At 51.1% G+C, this 15,534-nt stretch overlaps 5 protein-coding genes across 6 annotated transcripts; 2 read left to right on the top strand and 3 right to left on the bottom strand.

Annotated features, from left to right (window-relative positions):
* Nucleotides 1-607: 607 nt before the first annotated feature.
* On the top strand, nucleotides 608-2,080 carry AAFC00_006813 (uncharacterized protein; the record flags this gene model as incomplete). Its single annotated transcript, XM_069346823.1, has 1 exon — nucleotides 608-2,080. One exon carries the CDS (start codon nucleotides 608-610, stop codon nucleotides 2,078-2,080), a length of 1,473 nt encoding a protein of 490 aa, XP_069199698.1.
* Nucleotides 2,081-4,580: 2,500 nt separating this feature from the next.
* On the bottom strand, nucleotides 4,581-5,786 carry AAFC00_006812 (uncharacterized protein; the record flags this gene model as incomplete). The annotated part of the gene is made up of 1 exon (XM_069346821.1): nucleotides 4,581-5,786. The coding sequence occupies one exon, from the start codon at nucleotides 5,784-5,786 to the stop codon at nucleotides 4,581-4,583; it is 1,206 nt and encodes a 401-aa protein (XP_069199697.1).
* Nucleotides 5,787-10,241: 4,455 nt separating this feature from the next.
* Nucleotides 10,242-11,102, bottom strand: AAFC00_006811 (uncharacterized protein; the record flags this gene model as incomplete). Its single annotated transcript, XM_069346820.1, has 1 exon — nucleotides 10,242-11,102. One exon carries the CDS (start codon nucleotides 11,100-11,102, stop codon nucleotides 10,242-10,244), a length of 861 nt encoding a protein of 286 aa, XP_069199696.1.
* Nucleotides 11,103-11,701: 599 nt separating this feature from the next.
* AAFC00_006810 (uncharacterized protein) lies at nucleotides 11,702-13,662 on the bottom strand (the record flags this gene model as incomplete). Of its 2 annotated transcripts, none has more annotated exons than XM_069346818.1 (2): nucleotides 11,702-12,889; nucleotides 12,961-13,662. In XM_069346818.1, 2 exons carry the CDS (start codon nucleotides 13,660-13,662, stop codon nucleotides 11,702-11,704), a joined length of 1,890 nt encoding a protein of 629 aa, XP_069199694.1. The 2 variants fall into 2 exon arrangements, with proteins under 2 accessions (XP_069199694.1, XP_069199695.1); XM_069346819.1 differs by having other exon boundaries at nucleotides 12,961-12,981.
* Nucleotides 13,663-14,493: 831 nt separating this feature from the next.
* AAFC00_006809 (uncharacterized protein) lies at nucleotides 14,494-15,526 on the top strand (the record flags this gene model as incomplete). The annotated part of the gene is made up of 2 exons (XM_069346817.1): nucleotides 14,494-14,706; nucleotides 14,780-15,526. 2 exons carry the CDS (start codon nucleotides 14,494-14,496, stop codon nucleotides 15,524-15,526), a joined length of 960 nt encoding a protein of 319 aa, XP_069199693.1.
* Between the last annotated feature and the right edge of the window lie 8 nt (nucleotides 15,527-15,534).

Raw genomic sequence — 15,534 nt, 5'->3', positions numbered from 1 at the left:
TAACTTGTCCTATTATCTACCAGCCTTTCGACTCCCATAATCTCAAGTCAATGTCCTCAGAGTCGCGGACTCTACACACAGCATATCCGAGACTTACCCACGCGACATTGATGTTTCTCAGCAACGTCATGAAAGAAAAAGCGTTAGACGGCATCTCACTCGTGGGCCCGCCGACCGAAAGCCTATCTCACTTATCCACACGTACGGTAATGAGATGCCCCCAGATCGCAGCGGCACTAAGATCGAAGTCACCCTGCCCTGCTGATCCCTCACCCTATACTGTATACGAAAAGTGATGATGTAGTTTATCTTGCCCTCTTTACGATCCGTTGGTCTCGATCCTCGAGCCGAATGCTCTTCAGTTCTAGCTGAGTGATGTACAGTAGGATAGTCGTAGAGGCTGGATTAGGAATCGTAAGTGGTTTTTGCTTTGTCTCGCCTGTGACAGACCGTTCACGCGTCTTCTTCGTGAGTCGAGTATATGGAGCCTCCGTCTCCTACCTTTTCTTTTCTTATGCTTGTTTATCCCTGTTAATTCTTACATTGTTGACTTTGACTCTTGTCACCACATCTCTCGCCTCCAGTTCTTACTAGACAATCGAACACAATGCCGGCAACAAGGCATATGAGTACGCCGATAGTGCATGTTCTCGACTTCTTCACAGACGAGGACAATGGCTCAGCCATGACTGTGCGGGTCAATGATACCCGCTGTCACATCATTGCAGATGCTGCCGATATGCGCTCCAAAAGCAAAAGGGGCAGAAACCTTGAGCAGCAGTACAACGAATTGGTTGCAGCTTCACAAGGGCAGGAGCTGTCGGCACGGAATAAGCCCCATGCGGATGAGAAACAAAGAGATGAAGATGTCTGGTGCATCTGTCGCTCACCGGAGAACGACCAGAAGATGATAGCTTGTGAAAAGGAAGATTGTCCGTATGAGTGGTATCACTTCTCCTGCGTCGGACTCAAGGAAGCCCCTAAAGGAGAATGGATATGTCCAGAGTGCCGCGAGTCGAGCCCAGCCAGCGATAGTGGAGTGGATATGTCCATGCCCGAAGCAACAATGCCAGTCGTCAAAGTCAAGCTACATGATCCAGCAGAAGAGGAGGAGCCCGAGAGAGAATTACAAAACTGGATGCTTGCACCTTTTGGAAATATCTTCTCGCCATTGGCACCCAATATGAAAGAACACGATGCAGGACTGACACTGGCTGAATGGTACGATCCCGAGACAAACTTCTACGAGCTCAAAATACGCGGCTCTGAGCTTGTTGCCGTACAGCTCGAAGAGACTGAAGAGCTGAGCGACAGAATGCAGCAAATGACTCCGAGACTGCGGCTACCGAAGTATGTCACTAACCTCGACATACCTTGGTTCAATCCGTCGGAGGTAGTTGTGCTGGATGAAAGTGACATGCTTGTGCCTTTGCATCCATCACGAGTCAGGGTTGGCGACAAGGAACACTTCCTCAAGGTCATCGATGACACGCAACCAGACGCCACGAAACGAGAGATTAAGCTTATGAAGCAAATCGAAAGATTGGGCCTGCATATGCAATTTCACGTACCCCAAGTTGTCGGACTGGTCCGCCATGATGGGAGCAATACAGATATCATGGGTTTCATGATGACCGACATCTCATCACCAACGCCTCTAACACACATGCTCGACGAAGACGTCCCGCAAAGGAAACGTGACAGATGGGCCACCGAGTCCAAGCGCATAGTCGACCTACTGCACGAGCATGACTTGATCTTTGGAGACTGCAAGGCGGACAACTTTTTGGTGGACAGCAACGATGATCTCTGGATCATCGATTTCGGAGGCAGCTATACAGATGGCTGGATAGACCCCAAGTTGGCCGAAACTGAGGAAGGCGATGATATGGCTGTAGAAAAGATCGTCAATGCATTGCATGATCCTGAAGCCAACACATTGAGTGACGAGGAAGATAATGACATGAAACAAGTGGAACAGAAAAAAGAGTCATCGAAGGAACAGTCCACATGTAAAAGAAAGCGAGACGATGGTTCGCCATCGTCGTCGTCCTCACCGTTTAAGAAGACGTGCGGATGAGATGATTTCCAACAGGGTTGCAAAAGTACGCAGGGCATTACAAGTTGTGCTGAGTACTTCTACGGAGGTTCTTTGCAGCAGAGAACACAGCCTGAGAAGTTGCATGAAGAAGCCGCCGTAGTCACGCCTCGTGAGTAGAAGATGGCATTCGCGAACGTGACGCTCAGACCGGGGACGTGATAGGTCAGAACGCCCATGGAAGCCATCCAGAGACCATGACCAGCTACGACCCCCACGTCCGCTCCGAACACTCGATGTCTCCGGATGGACTTTGTCCACTCGCAGCAGAGCAGAGACAGCTATGAGCCTGACTTTGTGCGGATCTCCCACACACACATGGGCAGAATACAACAAACGTGTATAGTGTTGATTTGCCAGCGAAGAGACACAGCCGGCCGCTATGTTGTTTGCACAGCCGGTCAATCCAGCCTGCGCCCGCTACTGGAGAAAAGCGAGCGAATAGCGGAGGTTCGGAATGTGGAAAGAAAGAAGCAATGAAGGGTAGCATATGATAAATCAGCCGGAGTTTTCTTAGATTTGCATTTCGGAGTTTGTGTAGTTGATCCACTGCACAATCAATTCAATCAATCTTACGGAGTGTTGGTTGGGGAAGTGAAAAAACAGACGTGTTCGATAATGCAAGCGAGACTTCGTAGACTTGTCGTTTTCAGTTCTTTAGATGAATTAGCCGCCGCGCGTAGAAAGTAGTTCATACAGATTATGGCACAACGAAAGTGCCGCGGTGCTTTTCTTTTCATCTATTCATCTGCAGGAAGCGATAAGACTCTCCTTGCGAACTTCATCAACACCTTTCCGGGTATGGCCACAAATGTGCGAGATATTGCATGCATGCAAGCAAGGCGAGAAGAGTAAAGCACAAGGCGCACCGAAGAGAGGGGGCGAGGGGCAGCGCTAAGAGTAACCAACAGGTAACGAATCGGAGACTTTCTGTCGTCCCCTCCTCAAATTATCACTTTTAGGCAAGTGGGGGCCAGACGAAAAGAAGGAAACCACGAGACAGTCGGGTGGATGGTCGATGGGTGCTGCTGCTGCTCCTTCTGCACGAGAGATTGTGTTCTTGTATGGTAATGTACACCCGCTTGATCACATACAGGGGTTATCACGACTGTACCGTTCGAAAACGTACGTCCGCCCGAGCAAAAGTGCTGTTTCTTTACTTTCCTTTCTGGAAGGATGAGAAATAACAAAGCTGCATGTACCATTCGAGGAGGGATCAAGCAGGGGGAAAGAACATACTGGAAGGAGTCTAGGAGGCGTGGTACGATGATGGTGACGATGCGAGCGGCGGCACGAATAGCCCTGGAAGGTGAAAGAAGACCTTAGCTAAGCCTTGTGTAAGCGCCGCTGCCAGCGAACTGGGTATTATGTGAATGGCTCCTGTGTGATGTGACCGACATGAACCACGTCGATACGCCCTATTGAACTGAGTGGGTGTGGTGGGGTAGATCGAGGGTGGAAGTGTACGGTACGAAGCGGGCAACTAATTATGGTACTATTAATCTGGGGTTTGCGAATGTTGACGATGCGATGATCCTTGTAGTACTGTAAGGTAGTAGGTAAGCTCCATAGTGGCGGCAATGGCGGCCTCTACTTCCTAGCAACCGTGGGTGCCTGGATTGTGTCCATACACGTGGGCAAAGCGCGGGAGCATCGCCGACGTGGTGGCTAGAATATCACCTGTACGCCTTCTATCAAAAAAGTGGCATACCTTGATCAAGGCATCTCTTGCGGTGTGCCGTACATGTGCATAGTTCACTGGCTGTCTCTAGACTCTGTGGTTGGATAACACAGCGCATCTAGAGCCTCAAAAGTTTGGCACGGCATGCTCAGCACATGACATGTGTAATGGCCACGAGGCTGATATTATCACGTCGCACAAGTACCTGCAGAAGATGCCTCATAGGAAACATGGAAGGAGGGCGGGAGGCCTTTTCAGCTGAAATGAGGGACTTGTAATATGTGTCTACACGAGTATAATCATGTATGCCATATCATAGGCCTAAAAGTAGATATATAAATAGATTAATTAACAAGGAATGAGAATGAGTATATGTAGGTAACAATGACAGGAAACTCGCAGTGGCCAGCCGGCCTAACATGGTCATGAGACTTTTGTCCTCCCACACTTGTAAGTAAGTTGTGCCAACGCCATGCTTAAAGATCAAGAAAGAGATATGACTCGAGAAAGTTTAGTCGAGCCGAAGTTGGTTGCAAGTTGACCCGATCTACATGGTGATGTATTCATGAAACTCCATTTCCGTGGAACCAGAAAGCGCAAAGATTTGGGTATCTCGAATAGAAGCGCTGGTAAAGCAGGCAAGTACGCATGGCGCCCACTCCCGAAAAGATGTAAAATGGCACTGCATTGGGTGTGCGTGCCGTGCCGTGATGCGATAAGCAATGTAATGTGCTGTTGATGTAGTGATATGTGATGTCTTGGTGATTGTTTGTAGTGTGGCGTGCTTTGATATTGTCTCCTCTATCGGAGGACTTCTTCACAGTTGGCATCGAAGCGCATGCTCCAGAGTCGGATGCCGGCCATCAACTTCTCCGTCCTCTCGAGTTCTCGATCGCGGCCGAAGATGGTGTCAACGAACTCGCAGCCGCTGTTTTGGCCCATCTGCAATGGCTTGCCGGTTCGGCTATCCCGAGATGCTGCTTTCAACATGAAAGACTCGCAGATCTTGAGGAGCTTGTTGAAGCGTTGCCACAGTCGCTCGCCGCTGTCGAGGTAGTCTCCAATCAATTCGCGGTCGTCTTTGTGGCGAATTTTAGGCAGAACACTCTCCGCTCGCTTGATCTTCCCGGCCAATTGGATGAGCAAGAGCCACAAGTCACCTGCAATTTCCGACATGGGTGTATTGGGACCGTACCAGGCAACAGTCCAGTCATATATCCATTTGCCGAGTGAGTTGGCATCGAAGACGCTACCGAGAAGCAAGATTGGCTCTTCTGTGGGATCCCAGTTCTTCAAGTTGAAGCCTGCTGGGATGCCGGCTTTGCGTCTGTCTTCGTCCGTAGCCTTGGGTGGCGTGGGTGGCGGCTTGGAGTGACCCGTGTTTGCTCGTGGCCTCGGAGTCGTCGTCTGAGGCTTGGCAGTGTATGAGGCCCGCCTGGGGCGCGACGTGTGATGCGTGGCATAGTCTTCGGCCTTTGTCTGGGAAGGGATCTGATCACAATAGGAATAGTAATCAGCTCTAACGTCCCGGTGCCTCTGATGAGAGTCGCGTGTATATGGAGGCGGCGGCGTCGTTCGTGGGTATCGCTCCTCATAACGAGGAAGATACTCTTCACTGGAGTCGAAGGCGTGGTAATCACCATCGGGATAGGTGAAAGTGGTCCGCGAGGTTTGATAAGTGCCAGACTTGCGCTTGGATTTTGCGCCGCCGCGACCATCCTCAAAGCGTCGAGATTTGCCTCGAGACGGAATAGGTTCACTTACATAGTCGGGCTTGCGCTGCTGCGTTGTATATCCTGGGCTGGCATAGTCGGCATATGAATATGAGGTTGTCGAAGTGCGACGCGGCGTCGCATACGCGTAGTCGTGAGTCGCCCGTCGCTGATGTTTGTCAGGCGATGAGCGTGGCGAAGGGGTCGCTGTATGTATAGAATAGCGAGGCGAGTAGTATCCAGGTTTATCGTACGCCGAATGGTACGACGGAGGACAGTAAGATGCGTGATACATGTTTTGATATTCTTCTTCTTGATTTGTCTGTAGCTGGTTTAAAGCTACAGACTATATGATAGAAATTCCGCGTTTCCAATTCGGTTTGATGCAAGCCTCAGCGCGAGTCTGAAGTTGAACTCTTGCGATGAAGCGGTGGAAAAGAGGTAGGGAAGGCGCGACTCTGATTCTTTGCAGCGAACATTTGGTTATGAATGACACTCTCGTGGAACATCCGAGACGAGACCAGCAAGATCTCGCGAGAGTCGAAGGCGAATGAGTTGTTAATATAAGCCTGATTGGTGTTGTCAATCAGTCACACGCAATAGCCAACAAACAATGGCCCTTGATAGAAGACTGAGGAAGAGCAAGCAACAGTAGTAGATATTTTTCGAGTTTATTGGGGGGGGGGGTTGGTACACGGTATAATGTATTGTGAATCAGCCAATGATCTTCAGACCGCGTAGAAAAGGGGCCAGAGCGCCAGGGAATGATAAGTAGGTGGCTGAAGCAGACGGAATAGAGCCTGTGCACACCTTGCGAGCCGAGACTTAAATGAGTCGCAAAGACCTCTCTTGAATCCTTACTCGAAGATTCAACTTGCGCAAAGAAGGACGAAGCAAAAAAGTTGCACAATGTTTTGGAAGTCGGTCTGCCTGGATGGGGAGGGGCAACGAATGCTAGATGAGCAGTTGGCTTCTCGCACATTTGCGCCCAACCAAATCTCCCCACCTATAACGCTGGGATGCCGTTCCCAGCCGCGGCTATAGTTGGAAGCCCGTGGAATCCAACTAATTGTAATTAAATTGATTGATTGATTCACCTGCTGCGCTGCTACTGTACTGTGATGTACTGTACTTGGTCACTACCCGGACCATACCTAGCCATTGTCTTTGATGCATACAGTACTGTGAGCACATCATACAGAAATTTGACTCGTGAACCATGACCATTCTTGCTTTGCTACAAAGCATCCTCGATACATGGGCATGCCTTACCGACTCGACGGCTCGGTGCCACACCACCACATGTTGTGCGACGGTATAATTCTATTTCAAACACAGTGCGCCGTGTGCAACGCACCACTTTCGTAACGAGAACGAGCATTTGTTTTGGAGGAAGCTCATACCGCATCGCATTTGACTTCCGTAATTATACAAGGAGTGTGATGTAGCGTTATCCTGGACGTACATCATTGTCGCGTGCACGGCAAGTCGCATGCTATGAAAGTGCGAGAATATCTGCAGTGGCTATGCGAACATGCATTCGCACCAATCCCCACTTCCATACAGGCTGGTGTCCGACTTGGTATTTCACCATGAATCTGGCAGAGTTTAGCTGAAGGATGGTGCATGCAGCCCAGCATGTGCTTCCACGAATGGCGAATACGGAAGGAGCCTTACGGCCCAATTTGGCTGCCAGCACAGAGGTTCCCGTGAACGCAAGCCTTCTATGCACCTCGAAAGGATCCTCCGTTCACCGAACAACAGTGTGGATTTCCTTTCTTGATGATAGGAACCGCGAGCGTGGAACAAAAGGGATGTCCATGCGCTGCTTGTTACTATGATCTACCTTAGGGCAGGTTGGCATGTCTTGCAATTACGACGGTTATCTCATAATTTCGCGATAGTCGATGCTCTTACGCTTCACTGGTTCTTCAATCGTTCGTAGAAGCTTGCCACTAAGTCATCCTGACTGTGTTGACCAGACAAGGTCTCTCTTAGTCCTGTCTAGTATCCATCCTTGCTTCGTTGGCATCTGTCACTCACCGAGTTGATAGGGTATCAACATGACTGTGGCGCTCATAGCTACTCACGTCTACATCTCAATGCCCGCTGCAAATCGAGTAGGGTAGGAGGACACTCGTGAGCCAACGAGCCGCTATGTTTACTCACCTTTGTTAGACCGAGCCCTTCACCTACCTACTGTATGCGGCAGGCTTTGGCGCCGACACCAAAGTTGAAAGCCGCAATCCGGTTCTCCTACCCGTCATTCCGCTTGCGCTTCCCCACTTGCTGGGACCATATATCACGTTTCATTCGCTCCCGAGATCGAGACCTTTGAACATTAGTAAGGTAGGATATGCACCTGACAGAAAGTAGCCTTCTGCACCGCTGCATCATGGTGGACACTGTTGTTGATTGGCCATCACGCCAAGTCTTGTCACCGCATCACTCAACATCTCCTAACCCTGGCGTGTGGACTAGACCAGGACAGACCACAGCTACACAGAGCATCACGACATGCTGCGAAAACACCGCAAGCTGCGTGCTACCGCCTGCACTGGCTCTCGGACGGCGAAGGTTGTCTCTCGGTGCGTCCCGTGCCGTAGGTGCCTGAGGACCACCACCTGCAAGCCAAGCGGGTCTAGTCTACTGTAGAACGCGAAGAGCGATGCAGGTCATTCAGCAGGTCCCATCCAGTCACTCTAGTGCACACCGAACACGGTGACATGAGGGCACAGACCACATCGGCTATTGTATGAACGTGCCTGTCAATCGCTTTGGTCAATGTCAATCCCTGAGATCGTCGGAACAACATAAACAAAGCGCGGGCTCGAATCATGTCGAGCATGTCCTGGTTGCCTGGCGATCAACAAGATGGTCGAATGACCAGGAATCGATCTTACCCAAAGAATGGGACATCAGCAGTTGGATACGGCATGCCGCCTGCTGATCAAAAGGTAATGGGTTCGGATTCGACAATTGCAGTTTTTGAACAAGCACCCCTCGCTTTAATGCATGCTTCCGAATGTCCATTTAGGACAGATCTGTTGCTCCTGCTTATCGCGGTGTCAGTCTTCCGAAGCTGAGCTGCTCGTGTGTCTCTCGTACCTTGCGCATTACGACGACCAGTGGCAGCTGATACACGAAAAGAATCTGAGACCAGCTGTATCTACCTGCTCTAGATTGAGGTAACCTACCACGAGCTGATGACCCCATCCTCTCCTTCGGACGTCCCATTATCTTGAGAGTCCCATGCCGTACACCGTCAATTCGTCCATGATTCGTGAAGGTGATGGCATTCCGCGAGTGGAATGCATTGTAATCGAGCAGGTATGTTCTTCTCATACTAGACTGCTTTGCATGGGCAGGTCTACGCGCTGTCTTGCTGCCGATCAAATGTCACTCCCTCTAATACATCACCGATCGGAAAACCGCCTTAGAAGTGAGACCTGCACAGCTTGCGCATCGCAGTGGACATGTGGACTTTCTGGCAGTGATACGAGTACAGAGAGTGACAAGAGCAGAGAAAGCAAGGATCTGCAAATGTAAGGTACCCCCACAGCGCTCTTGCCTTTTTAATGGTCCCTGGCATCAAGTGAAACAGCCTCTGAAAAGATTTTCACCCTTGTCTCGCGCCTCGTTTTTGACCATACAGACCAGTAATAAGTTCTATCACTGGACAAAGGATCCATATTTGCTGCACGACGATGACACCGTGAAGTGTCATCAGCATGAGCTGGACATGCAATCCACGGGGTGCAAATTTTTTGTTTGGACAAATTTGATGCGTATTCCTCAAGTCGTCGATTGGGGGCTAACAAAGGACGATATGTGAGGATTTGCACGGCGCATCTCCATATGCAAAAACATCGAGTCATTGGAATTGCTTGCAACCCGGTTTCGTGTGTCTACCTACCAATATCGAGTGGATGGACATGTCACTTCGTTTACCGTCGGTCTGACGTAAAGATCTGAGGAGAGTCTTCCCCACCGCCAGACTCGAGAGGAGGGATTGAAGCTATGTGCTATTGTTTTCATCTACGGAAAACATCCTAGTAGGGTCATGATGTGCGAAGCATTACGACAACCGTAGCCCACCATTCCGGTGTGCAAGAAATGTTAGCCAAAGCTTTGAAGGCAAAGATCAGAGCAGAAATGCATTGGCTGCCGGGGATTGCGAGGTTTGGCCAGTGCATGATTTGGACAAACTCCGCGTTTGCGGACTTGGGAAACAAACGTGTAGGCAACTATCATCGCGGCGAATCTTGGTCGTGTCCTCTCAATAGGTTGCGCAGCTCGTCTACTCCACGAGAAAGCTTTCTTCCATAGTTGTGAACAATTTTCATGTATGCGTTCATTCATATTCGTATCCGAGATGCGTGTGCATTTCCTTGGACCGTGTCCTCGAGAAGGTCAAATCAACGGACATGGGAATAGAAGGAATAGGGAAAAATAGTCATTACACGTTAGTATTAGCTACAGTCTAGTTCTGGGATCTTGGTATAGACAAAAAGTGGGTGTCTCGTGAAGAGTAACGCAGAGGCACAACAAGAGACCAGAAACACAAAACAAAAACCGCCCCTTCTTCTCCTCCCAGCTCTTGTGCTCCCTGTATGTACAATTGAACCATGAAGATGTTGATGATGGCGCCTTTCACTGCCCATATCGATAACGTTCTGCCCGTCCGTCGCTCGCTTTGCTCTGCATCATCTCCGCGCAGCAGCAGCAGCGAGCGACAAGATTGCACGACTCACGTAAGAGCAATCAACAAGACCAGAATCAGAATCAAACAAGCAATCGTGATCCAGCTCCAATTATCCTTTGCCTTTCTCGCAACGCCCTTGAGTCTCGTCTGAGCTCTGTCCAGCGTGCCCTGATGTCTACCCACACCCGCCTCGACATCGTCCAACAACTCGACCTGCTCGTCCAGCTCATTTCCCATCTGAACGCCTAAATGGCGTTGGCGCCGGATACTCTCGCCCAGCGTATCGAGCTGGTCGTCCTGTTCCCGCAAGACCTGCTTGTGATGGGCGTGGATCTGCTGGTTCGAAAGCGCAGACTGGTCGAGGTCTGCGGAAGTGTCGTCGGTGTATCTCCCTGAGCCGGCCGTCGTTGCTGCGCTGCCTGATGAGGAGAAAAGCGCTGTTCGGTTCTCTTCGTCGTCGTCATCGTGGTAAGACCTCTCTTCGTCATCGGGGTTATCCCTGAACCTGACGGATTTATTCCCACTCTTCGCCGCCGCCGCAGCTCCCTTCGGCGTCCTCTTCGCGCGCGCAAAGTCGCCCGCCAGCGCAGGGTCATTAGGCTCCGTAATCGCCTCGGAGACAATTGCACCAGAAGAGCCATAGAACGCCACGTTCATCTCGGCATATTGTTTCTGCAGCTTGACCGTCTGCTCCTGAAGGTCTTTTGTCGATGTGCCCGTGCTGCTTAGTTGGCGCTGCTGTTTGCGCAGGTTCTCGATGCCGTCGCGCAGGGACTCGAGAGAGCGCGTTATGTGGCCGTCTTGTTTCGTTGGCTCGAGGTTGAGGGCTATGGCGCGTTGTCGCTCGAGCAGGGAGAGTTTTATGTGGTCTGCTAGCAGGAAGAGTTGGCTGGGGTTGCTTGACATGTTTGCGTTGTTCTGGTGGTGGTTGGTGCCTGTGAGAGGCGGGAGACGGAGTCGTTGGTTTGTGGAGATGGCGATTCTGTGGCCGATGGATGCGACTCTTCAATGTGGATGTTTTAACTGCAGTTGATCCGACTGATTCAGTGGTATTGTCGCTTCGTTGATGGAGAATGGAAGATATGTGTAGTGACGTCGAAAGATAGACGGAAGCCTTCGAGTCGGCGATAGGCAGTAGGTTGCTGTCGGTATCCTTGGCTCGAGGCGTTGTTGCCGAGATGGTTGGAGTCCCTCCACAGCCCCCGTCTACTTTCAGCGTCATTCTCCCTTCACCAGCTGCCTTACCTACTGAACATCTGCTTATAACTTCAAGGACTGAATAAGTAGTGCAGAGATACCAGTGGAGTAATGTAACACTTCGTCCTCTATTTGTAATGAACGTATATCAATTTTACGTATGCTGACCTTGTGGGAAATGCTCAGTTGTGCTTTCATAATGTTCGTTCAGGGCTATGGACTGACACCCTGTCCGTACGGTAGCACACATAAAGCGACCGAGTACTTGAGATGGATATTCATCCTTCATTGATCATCGAGCCAGACCCTCAAAGCTTGGTTCTCCCTTCGTCGCTTCCCTGTCTCCTGGGCGGAGGAAGAATATTACCCCCTGCACTAACGCTTCCTGCCCGCTGCATTGAGCCTCCGTTGAGGTTGACCATTCTGGCGGCGCCTCTCAAGGCAGTGACCGCATTCTGCATGCCGATACTACCCTCCATACCCTTGGCCCTGTCTTGCTCCCCATCCGTGTCGTCATCACTCCGTGACGACTGTCCTTGTCGCTGCTGTTGGGCCATCTGTAGCCCACGGGAAGTGGTGTTTGTAAGCCAATTCACTTGTCTACCTATTCCGCTGACTTGAGCGTTGAGGAACGCCATGTCTTCTTTCAAGCGAAGGTTTTCATTGAAGATCAACATCGAATGTCTGCCGTCTAGATCGTGTAGGGCCGCCGCTATACGTGTGACCTCGTCTCGGAGGGACTCATGCAGTGAAAGAAGATGTTGAATAGGCGAGGGCACATAGGACGAATCCTCGCGTGGTGTGCGCGGCGGAGACTGCATGAATAGCTCGAGGTCCTGCAGATCTTGGGATTGAGGCTGGCGAGAGGCATCGAACAAGCCTGATGTCGACGCTTGACGGGCATGCGATTCCACAGGTCTATAGCTCAGCCGTGATTGTTGCTGACTTAACCTGCTTGCACGGCCAGAGGGAGGAGAGGAAAACTCCAGGTCCGGGAGTACGCTGGTGCTGCTTTCGATACGCTCACGATACATCGCGTGGTCGAGTAATTCTTCCTCCCCGCGTGTATGTCCATACTCAGGTCTGCGAGTCCTTGATTCCAAAGTCAAGGGGATCCGCTCCGGGTCGGCAGGATTAGTTGGTTCGTACATGTCAGGGGCGCTACCCTCAGAGACCAAGTTCTGTAGCTTTTCGAATCCCTGCTCGAACACTGCGAGTTTGCGAAGCAGTGCCTTTTGGCTTTCCTCCTGCTCGTCGATGCGTCTCTGCTGGGCTGCGAACGTCGGGGCCAGGGTTGCAAGTACACAGATCTTGGAGTGAGCTTCCAGCTCTCCGCGCTTGGAGCGGAACACACAGCCATAGGGAGAGCCTGGACACGGTACAGTTATTGCTGGACAAACAGTATTCACATGCGAGTCTAGCGTGCGATAGTATACAGTCTGCTCGCAAGAGGGGCAGTCAACTTTGCGGTCAGGGCATTCGCGCGCCCAGTGATCCTGAGAGCACTTGATGTCAGTATGGGGCGTGAACGCAAAAACACGAAAGGGAATGATGGGTTCTTGATTACCTCTAGTTGATTGACAAACATGGTGTTGTGACAGTCGATACAGGCCACGCTGTAGTGAAGGCAGACACTTGCGTCTTTCCGTCTTATCGGCTGCTCACAATCTGGTCTCGGACATCGCACAGAAGGATACCCACAATACAATTCGACGTGATGGGTCACTTCGCCTCTCTTGATCTCGGCAGTGCAGCCATCTTCATGCTTGGGACACCTGACAACCAAGTCATCGAGAATATTGACCAATATCTTGCTCACAGCTGACTTGGGCGCCAATCTCGAGTCCCTCCTACAGGTTGGACAGTTGCCCCTCGGACCGCCGGGATGATATCCGGTCCACGTCTGACTGAGGCAGTCGCGACAGAAGCAATGATCACATTCACTCAACACGACCGGATCGACAAAGGGGCAGCGGCAGATGGGGCACATGAGGTTGCGATCGTAATCCAAGACATAGTCCAGCAAGCGTAGATCCACCGGTGGTTCAATTACGGATGCCATGGTCACCCTTGCTTTCTGTGCCAGAAAGTGTGATTCTTCCATGCCGCGTCGCATCTCTAGTCGTCGCATGCCGCGCATGTAGCTGGTGCTGCTGGCGATGCGATGTCGGTCGTCTGCGTCTGCTTCGGTCGGCCCGGACACAGACCTGTCCGACGTCCGTCGCGGCCGAATGGACATGGATGTTGGTGTTGTATGTGGAGAAGCCATGGCGACAACGCCCTCAGTGCAGTGTATATCGTCTGCGCAGAAACGGGTCTCTCGTGTCTCCGCACGCAAGATAGTAAAGTAATAAAATGGAATGACACGAGGTTTTATGAGAAGCAGCGGAGATCAGCGCAAGTAGGCTGAGAGCTGAAGGCCGAACGTCCAAGAGCTGAACCACCGCGCAACAGGTGACCGCGGGGCAAGAAATAGATTCTGCACTCGATGTATCTTTGTCTCATGCAATACAACACTCGTCTGAAGATCACACCTGCCTTTCGGCGCATGCGTTTCGAATTGTTATGTGAGAGTCAATATAACGAATATCGCGATAGAACCATTCCTCCGCACTCGAATGCACGACTCGGGTGGGTGGAGGGCCGATAAGCTTCACGACTAAGATTAGATCCGAGACTCGGTCCCTGATCTCGTTCACACATATGGGGTCCAATAGCCCGGCAGTGAATGGACCACGAGGCAGGGTTCTGACGCCATTGAATGCTTCCTACCTATGATGTATCGAAATGAGAAAATCGTAGGAACATTCATTGCAAAAGATCATCCACAGAATAATTTCTTGAAACTTTCAACCTTCTGAGACTGTGACTTTCCTCACACCAAAGAGCTTTGCTGTCTATCGTCTTCCATTGCTTGGCACTTGTGTATGATCTGTATGTATCCTCTGTAGTGCGTCAAGGTACCTTACAGTACTTACCTTGCCGTATCCTGCCTTGTCCGGCTGATCTATACCTATATTCTGTTCGGCGCTTACATTAAAGTCAGAACCGTTCATAAACCTCTCTAATCCATAGAATTCGACCAGGCCACGACGCGAAGATGCTACAAACGATCTCGTCATTCGTGACGGCCCATGCGCCGCAAGTTCTCGTCACAGTAGCACTTGTAGTATACAGCTTGAGCAAGAAGAAGCTGACGCCTGATGGCATCGCCGCGGCCATCGTGACGGCAGTGATACATATGCTGCACCCATGGAGCGTGTTCTTCTACTTGCTCGTCACGTTCTTCATGGCTGGCACTATTGCCACCAAAGTATGTTCACGCACCTGTTACTTACAACCCAGAAATCCATGAATTCGTGTGACTATATACTGATACATCGCAGGTCCACCACAAGCAAAAAGCGCTCCTGACACAATCCAGTCAAGGCGGCTCAGGAGGCGAAGCAAGCCACGGCCGCTCAGCAGCCCAAGTCTTCGCAAACGCTCTTCCCGCAGGCCTTCTGATCCTGCTAGATGTCTACCTCCACTACTCTGGCACCCCTTCTTCTTCCGTCTCATCCTACTTTACCTCTTTCTTTTCTTCCTCTGCAAAGACGACGTCTGAGCTCGTCCTGCCTGTTGGGATTATCTGTTCGTACGCTGCGGCGACGGCGGATACTCTGTCCTCTGAACTTGGAATCTTGAGTCCTTCGGCGCCGTTCCTCATCACTCAACCCTGGAAAAGCGTGCCCAAGGGGACGAATGGAGGCGTCACGATCACGGGTCTAGCATGGGGTCTATTCGGCGGGTTCCTAACTGGCGTAACGTCGATCTTGCTACTCCCATCGTCAGTCTTTAGCTCCGAGTCGTTGACGAAACTGCGATTAGTGGCAGGGGTCAGTGTTGCGGGACTGTTTGGATCAGTGTTGGACAGCGTGCTCGGAGCTGTTTGCCAGGCTACTGTAGAGGATAAAGCCAGTGGGAGGGTTGTGGAGGGGGAGAATGGACGGAGAGTTCTTGTTGGTGCTGGAGCGGGTGGAAGTAGAGTCCAGAGAGGCATGGATCTGCTGAATAATAACGGGGTTAATTTCGCGATGGCAATGGGCACCGGGGCGGTGGGTATGCTTGTGTTTGCTGGACTGGCTTCTTGAGGGGTACA

The sequence above is a fragment of the Neodothiora populina genome (assembly GCF_041146345.1).
Source record: "Neodothiora populina strain CPC 39397 chromosome Unknown canker_contig_8, whole genome shotgun sequence".
Taxonomy (NCBI): domain Eukaryota; kingdom Fungi; phylum Ascomycota; class Dothideomycetes; order Dothideales; family Dothioraceae; genus Neodothiora; species Neodothiora populina.
The sequence above is the reverse complement of the archived record's forward strand: the minus strand, read 5'-3'. Positions and strand labels throughout refer to the sequence as shown.